Raw genomic sequence first — 8,476 nt, forward strand, 5'->3', positions numbered from 1 at the left:
GGCACTAGTGCATTTAATCTATCAAAGAAAGTTGTTTACGTTCCTTTTCACTGGCCATGAACAAAAGATGTCATCCACATATCTTATCCGTAACACACCTCTTGGCAATAAGTTCGGTAAATAGTTCCTTTCAAAAAACTCCATATATAGATTGCTAAGTATAGGAGAAAGAGGATTTCCCATGGCCATACCGAATTTCTGTTCATAATAATGACCATTAAAAGAAAACTTGCATCCTATGATACACAATTTTATAAGTTCTATTAAAGTTTTGTGTGGCAATATGAACACATGTTTTCTTTTTTCATCTCATTCTCCAGAAACTCTAACAGGTCATCTATTGGCACTTTGGTAAAAAGAGAAGCAACGTCGAAACTCACCATTATAAAGTCATAATTTGGGTTAAAATGATTAAAACAACTAATAAAATCTACATTATTTTCAAGAGAACATCCTGAGACCGTCCCCACTAGTGGTGTAAGTATTTCAACAAGCCATTTTCATAGTTTATATGCAAAAGAACCAACAGAGCTTGTAATAGGTTTATGTGTTTTTATAGTACCATACAAATAAGGAGAAGTTGGACAAATAGTTAGAAATTTTTGTGCTAAATCCTTATGGTTATACAGGAGTTTCTTAATATTCTTGTTAAACTGAGCATTATCGTTTTCTAAAGTATTGTTTCTCAGATGAGTATAGGTAGTATGATCGTCTAACAGTTCGTACATTTTTCTGCCATATTCAGTTTTATCTAGTATAACCAGAGCACTTGACTTATCTGCTTTCGTGACGTGGAGAGTTTTGTCATTCTTAATTTTCTTGTAAGTTTCAAAAAATCTCTTTGGAATAGTAGGTGATATACCCAGTCCAGCAATACCATATATCTTACCCTTGCAGATATTCAGTTTGCCAATAGGGATGTTGCTGAATTTTTCCAATTGACAGAAGGCATTACCTATTTCCAACCAATCAATATTATTGTTAACAGAAAATATCTGAGTTTTTTGAAACAAGCATTTACATCCAGTTTACAAATATCGAAATTCTTCTTTAAAATCCCGCGATGGTAGTCCTCAAATGGAGTTGTTGCTAGAAGGTCCAAACGTCTGGTAGAAAGTGACTTCGGCATAACTTGTTCATCCAAACATCGGTTGAGGAATCGGCATCTAATTTTCGTTTTGTGTGCCTGAACGAGAGAAGTAGCAAACTTATCCACGAAGTTCTTAATGGCAGGAAAAAGCATTCCACCAAAGTCGCGATAGGCGGTGAAGAGGCGTCTGGCATCCATATTGCAACAAATCATATATGTATATATGTATACATACATATATATATATATATATATATATATATATATATATATATTATATATATATATATATATTCATATATAATATATATAATAATATATATATATATATATATATATATATATATATATATATATATATTAAGTATTTTTCATTTTACATTCCTTTGACTGAGTGACGGAGTTAGATACAAACTATGGCTAACGACTCTGAGGATATAAAATGGATTCACCGAATCCGGGCTATAATCTTTAGAGAAGACAGGGGTGCTGGGGCATCTTTCATTTTACGTTCCTGGAGAGATAAATACATTTAAAGAGATGAATCCTTTGTTAAAATAAATAGAACAAAAATCCATTTGATTGTCATCGCAAAAAGAGTGAGAATCTTGGAAGGCCTGAAGTTCTTTCTTTGGGATCACAAGACATCATAGCCGAGGCAGTGGGTAGACCCAGAAAGTCTTAAAGTTGATTAGGAAGGGTAGACCTTACAGGGTAAGAATCCCTTGAATAAGGTTTATGTTCTGTTTATTGACTGATTGATGAGGTTGCCTAGCGTCAAAGACACTAGGTGGCACCAGAGAGCCTTTGCTCCCTGATGCCATGCGACTTCGACAGTTTTCCAAATAATATTGTGTGATATAATTAACCATCATAATTAAAATTATGATCATTAAAAATATTCATGAGAAACACGGTGCTGCCACGAGTACTTATTTAGTTCATATTTTTCATAAAATATCGATAGTAGAAAATTATGTTAATTTATGAGACACTGCTTACCAGTGATATTTTCATTAATTGTATTAGAAAGAAATGTTATTTATGCTTTAAATAAAAATTTAACATTCCTCAAATACACCACTAATTGAACTGTTAGAGTTAGGGATACGAAGACGAGGAAGGCCTGAGAGAGGAAGATGGGACGGCGTTCAAGAAGACACGAGAGACAAACGAACAAATGAAGGACCAGACATCATTATTAGTGTAAAAGTTTTTTTAAAGGATTTTTAAGAACCAAAGACATCCATACAGATAATAACCACATCCGTCCGAGGAGTCCTGAAGCCTCTGTGACGTCTCCATGTTGCCAAAGAGACTTACAATGACTCCGGAACTCTGGGAGAAGTTTCTCACCTCATTCATCCTTCTCCTTAAGACTGAGGTTTGAAGGATACTTTCAATATTCATTTAAAACTCAATTAGTCATGTATCAAAGGGATGTTAATTTTTATTTGAAGCATAAATAACATTTCTGTCTAATACAAGTAATGAAAATATCACTGGTAAGCAATTTCTCATAAATTAGAATAATTTTCTCCTATCGGGTTTTTGAAAAATATGACCCAAATAAGTACTCGTGGAAGCGCCGAGTTTCTCAAGAATATTTTTAATGATCATAATTTTAATTATGATGGTTAACTATATCACACAATATTATTTGGAAAGCTGTCGAAGTCGCATGGCATCAGGGAGCAAAGGCTCTCTGATACCGCCTAGTGTCTTTGACGCTAGGCAACCTCTTCAATCAATCAATAAACATAAAGTAAACCTAATTCGCTGTATTCTCAACTTGTACTAAGGTGTACCCTTCCCAATGGTGGGTGTGTCACGGGTTGTCTTTGGGTGGGTCAAAGAGACTTTCTTTTTCTTATTCTTCTCTTTCCTCTTGAAAATCACTTAAATCCGCTAACACATCTTATTACCTAGAAACCTTGATATTGGAGAAAAAATGAAAGGAGGTTTATTTTTATACAAGTTAGGTTCGAACCTATAATGGTTCAAGTACAGAAGCCAAAAAACTGATATATATATATATATATATATATATACTAAACTATATATATATATAGATATATATATATCTATAATATATATATATATATATATATATATATATATATATATTATATATATATATATATATATACTATATATATATCTATATATATATATATACTATATAGATAATCTATAGATTATATATATATACTATATCTATGATATATATATAATATATTATATATCTATATATATATATATATATATATATATATATTTATATATGGGTATATATATTGTTACGAAGTGCCAAGTATCTGGTTACCATGCATCAAACATTACCTCACAAAAAGCCAGACACCTGAACCCTCATAACACGTTTAAACGACTGAATACTCTAAAGGCAACAGTGATCCCTTAACACTTACCAGTATTGCAGAAAATCAGACTAAGTTCATCAAAACAGGTGTGAGGTAATCTTGTAAGTAATTAAATTAATCAAAGGGCATCACTCCATCAACAACTTTGAAAGTCTAGGTATTTCCCTGATTTCAGAAGTCTAAGTACTTCCCTGGTTCTAAGTCACTTCAATAAAATTGAAGCAAAGCAAATCAATTACCACTCTATGTTTCCACCTAACATAAATAGAATCATAATTAAATATACTTATACTGGTGTAGGATAAAGAAAACACTTATAAAAATTTTAAATACAAAAATTTATTATTAAATTCAAAATTTATAAGTGAAATTCACAATATCAGGGAAAATTACTGTTACTTGAAAACAAAGTAAAGTTTAATTAATTCTTGAATCAAATTAAGTAAAATTAAATCAAAATTAATTTATCACAAAATTCAAGAAAATTAATTCAATCAAAATTCAAAAGTATTAGGCAATAATTGAAATTCTGAAATTAATTCACAAGTGCTAAACAACAATAAAACTTGAAAAGAATTCTAAGTAAATGCAAATTAATTCACAAGTGTTAAATTTAAATAAATGTGCAATGATAAAGCAATGAAAATAACTAAGTCAATTAAATTGTGAATGCAAATGAAAATATAAAATAAAAAGACACACTTCAATAAGAAAATGAATAAGTGCACAAACAATGGAACAGACACAAACACAAAAAATATCAGCAATGTGTAAAAGTGTAAATCTTTTTCACTCAAAAACACTGTAACCAACAGTTTTTACCATTAGTTAACCACAGTTCCTATCAATTATTAGTTAAACACAATTCCTATCCGTTATTAGTTATTAGTTAACCAAACACTTTTCTGATTAACTTTTAGTTATTAGTTAAACACAGTTCCTAACCGTTATTAGTTGCAACTAATAAAAATATAACACACTTTACCTTGGTATACCAACTTCTTTCTCTGCTGCAGTCTTGTCTTACACAATTTCACAAAAACCAGGCGCCGTTACGAAATAATGTCTGTTCAGATTCCACAAAAGAAACTAAATAACACTAAATAAATTCTAAGATATATCAAACATGAAATTCTAAAACTTATGAGTGACCAATTTACGTTACGTTAATGTAATCTCAATGATGTCGAATGAGAGAGAGAGAGAGAGAGAGAGCGAGAGAGAGGGAGATCTAACTGCCTCGAGGTTCTATGATCGAATGAATTCTCTTCCTTTTCGGAAACTGGAGAGAGCAGATGTCAAAACGTTCTTGGCACGAAAGCTTCTCGAAAGTTCTGAAATCTGATGCAATCTTACATACAAAAAGTGCAATACCCACGTGGGACTTGACAAAGATATACTCGTACGAGTCCAGTCTGTTAAAAAAAAAAGAAAGACGTACCCGACTCGATCGAGACGGAGAAGTCTTATCACGTACGATGACAGATTCTCCAAAACACAAGTGAAGATTTGAGATCGCTTATCAAGACGCGTTGACAGATTAGGGAAGCAAACGGAGATCTCTCTCTTTTTACGTTATATATATATTCTTTTACAACACGTTAATGCGAAATACGAACACACATTTTAAAACAGCCCATTATTAAAGCTATACTAGGTAATCTGAAAAAAACCTGTTGCTACAATCTTACATGACATTTCAAAGAGGGGAAAACATGCATTTTGAAAGTAGCAATATATAATATATATATATATATATATATATATATATATATATATATATATATATAAATAAATATATATATATATATATATATATATATATATATATATATATATATATATATATATATATATATATATATATATATATATATATATATATATATATATATATATATATATATATATATATATATATATATATATATGTTACAGTCAATATCTAAATCCAGAGAATTTGTAAAGGAGCTGACTCAGGCAGTTTGTGAATTGCCTGGTTCACCCAGTCAGTTTATAAATCATCTAAAAATCGCAGACAATTTACAAAGTGACTAAAATTTTTATAGATTTTCTTGGCATATTGACTGAAATGATCCTGCTACGGGTCACAAACCCCAACCCCGCCCGGCCGAGGACCGAACCTAGGTCCTTTTGTGTGTGTGTGTGCGTGTGTGTGTGTGTGTGTATGTGTTTGTGTGTGTGTGTGTTTAACTAGCTGTTACCCTTTCAGTGTGAGCTCAGAGCTCATTATTTCCTTAAGATATTGACTCATATGAAGTAATGAACTGACAGAATAACAAACCGTGTTCTTGAGTAAAATTTTATTTTCTAAAATTTTGTGTGTGTGTGTAAGTGAGAGAGTATCACTTCCTGGCTGAGCAAAGTCCTCTGGCGAGTCATTTGGAGGAGTAGAACATTTAGGTGAATCGTCTGGATGATTCATGCAACTCCAGGTGGCATCCGTTCTGGAGGGTTTGTGCAGTCAGGTGAATTGTCTGGAGGTTTCGTGCTCTGAGGTGAATTGTCTGGAGGGTTCGTGCACTCAGGTGTTTCATCTGGAGGGTTCGTGCACTCGGGTGTTTCGTCTGGAGGGTTCATGCACTCGGGTGATTCGTCTGGACGAGTAGAGTCAGAGGGGAAACTGTAACCTCCAAGAAAATCCCTTCAGTGATCATTGTCTTTAAAACTTCTTCTGGAAGTGCAGTTGAGCGTACGTAGACCTACTCTGGCCTCAACACCAAAGAGTGCTTTGTATGGGGATTGTTTGATTCCAGAATGGTAACTGGTGTTCTTTTGGAACTGCACAAACCTGAGTCCCATGGGCCAGTCACTTGCATCATTATCCCCTAACCATGAAATAAGCATGTCTTTTATATCACAGTTAAGGCGTTCAACTGATCCCTGGCTCTGTGGATGCCTTGGTTTACCATGAATGATCAACAGGTTTGGCCAAAGAAGTTTGAGTTCCGAGACAACCAATGCTGCAAATTCACTACCATTATCATGTTGCAGAATTTGAGGGGCTCCGAACATTAAAAATATGTCCATTAGCTGGAATGCAACCTCAGCTGCTCTCTTTGAAGTTAAGGGACAATACTTTGTTAGATGATCTTGGTACACCATTATCCCCTTATATTTTCCTTTGGCGCAAGACTGCATGTCTCTTTCGTTTCTTTTGACACTGAACACATATAGATTTGAACAGTTTTAGAGTATCTCTGGTAACGTTCGCTTATCTTGACAATTCTTTGACCATTTTGTCTCTGCCGCCATGGCCCGTAGCAATCTGAGCACGTTTTATTGTTTCAACATATCCTCAATGTTGCACAAATAAACAGGTTTCTTGAGTTTCATCCTTCCGTTTTTGTATCAACTTTTCAACACCACCGCACTGAAGAACTTCATAGCGTCCAAGGATGTAATACTGCCGATTTGAACTATTTTTTGCTGATGCTGCTACTCTGAGTTCCTCTATCAGATTGTAGTACTCAAATGTAGTCAGTATTAATGACTTTGAGTCCGAGTTTTTCTTTAACATCACTTTGTCGTAAAAATGTGTTTCTTGGGAATGAAGTGAACCTCACAGAAGGACAATGCCAGGGAGGGACAAGACCAACACACAACTGCTCCAGCTAGGTAGCACACACATGCACACTGTTGCGGGTTCGTTCATGATCAGACTTTTTGAATCACACACACCGACACACACAGAAGGACCTGGGTTCGTTTCTCGGCCGTAGCAGGATCATTTCAGTCAATATGCCAAGAAAATCTATAAAAATTTTAGTCACTTTGTAAATTGTCTGCGATTTTTAGCTCATTAATAAACTGACTGGGTGAACCAGGCAATTCACAAACTGCCTGAAAAAATCAGTCACTTTACAAATTGTCTGGATTTAGATATTGACTGTAACATTATATATGTATATATATATATATTTTATATACTATATATATATATATATATATATATAGATATACTATATATCAATTAATATTATTTTATATATATATATATATATATATATATATATATACATACATTACAATATAATATATATATAATATATATATATATATATATATATATATAACCTATATATATAATATAATTATTATAATATATACATTTACAATTAACATTTATATATAATAATAATAATATATATATTATATAGATATATTATATATAATATTATAATACTATCAGATATATAAATATTTAATATATATATATTATATATAGGTATTTATATATAATATTTATATATATCATACATATCCACAGGTGAAAAATAAGAGACAGGGTGTAGGTCCTGACCGGTTTCGGCTTTATTTTCAAGCCATTGACAAAGAATAGAACAACATAAACAATGTGTGAGATATGCACAGGGAAATAGTGGTATATTTGTACATGTTAGTGAGAACAATCATGGCTATAAACTGGGAAGGGGCAAAAAAGCTGTGTGTTCTAATAATGTATTGGAAAGGAATATCATTGAATCTAGTTTTATAAAAGAAAGTTACAACAATAATATGAACATCAGTCAAGGAATGTATAAACTTGATCCTTTAATATCAAAAGAAATTTGTAAACTGTTTAAATTTAATTTTAAGGTTGGCTGTAGAGATATATGAAAAATAGGATTATTATATTTGTAAACACAGTAAAGGGGGCAGTAGTGGTAATGAGATGTTCAACCCCGCCTCCCTGACACCTGTCAGGTGTGGAAAAACTTTGTTAACACCCTAACGCGGTAGGTTTTAAATCCCTTGAGAATTTATTGTAAATTTTTAGCCTAATGATTTTGAAAGCCACTCCTACTTTGACACCTGCCTGTGGGTGGATCTGCAGTCTCAAACTGTTGTATATTTGTTTTCGTCAGTACTGTCTTTGTAGTATATATACTCGTGAATTCTAATACTATGTATCAGTCCTTTGTCAATGGCTTGAAAATAAAGCCGAAACCGGTCAGGACCTACACCCTGTCTCTTATTTTTC

The 8,476-nt window shown here is 32.6% G+C and overlaps 1 protein-coding gene across 1 annotated transcript; it reads right to left on the reverse strand.

The window, feature by feature from the left end:
• Window positions 1-5,913: 5,913 nt before the first annotated feature.
• On the reverse strand, window positions 5,914-6,633 carry LOC135223944 (KRAB-A domain-containing protein 2-like). The gene is made up of 2 exons (XM_064262865.1): window positions 6,189-6,633; window positions 5,914-6,089 (listed from the first exon to the last, which is right to left on the reverse strand). Exons 1-2 carry the CDS (start codon window positions 6,631-6,633, stop codon window positions 5,914-5,916), a joined length of 621 nt encoding a protein of 206 aa, XP_064118935.1.
• Between the last annotated feature and the right edge of the window lie 1,843 nt (window positions 6,634-8,476).

Source organism: Macrobrachium nipponense, chromosome 10, assembly GCF_015104395.2.
Source record: "Macrobrachium nipponense isolate FS-2020 chromosome 10, ASM1510439v2, whole genome shotgun sequence".
NCBI classification, from domain to species: Eukaryota; Metazoa; Arthropoda; class Malacostraca; order Decapoda; family Palaemonidae; genus Macrobrachium; species Macrobrachium nipponense.

Bases quoted from the DNA above. Each gene is read 5' to 3' on its own strand.
- LOC135223944 (XM_064262865.1), bottom strand. From the start codon at position 6,633: ATGCAGTCTTGCGCCAAAGGAAAATATAAGGGGATAATGGTGTACCAA. The intron at 6,090-6,188 runs GTACGCTCAACT...CTACTCGTCCAG, and splicing joins TGAGGCCAGAGTAGGTCTAC to ACGAATCACCCGAGTGCATG.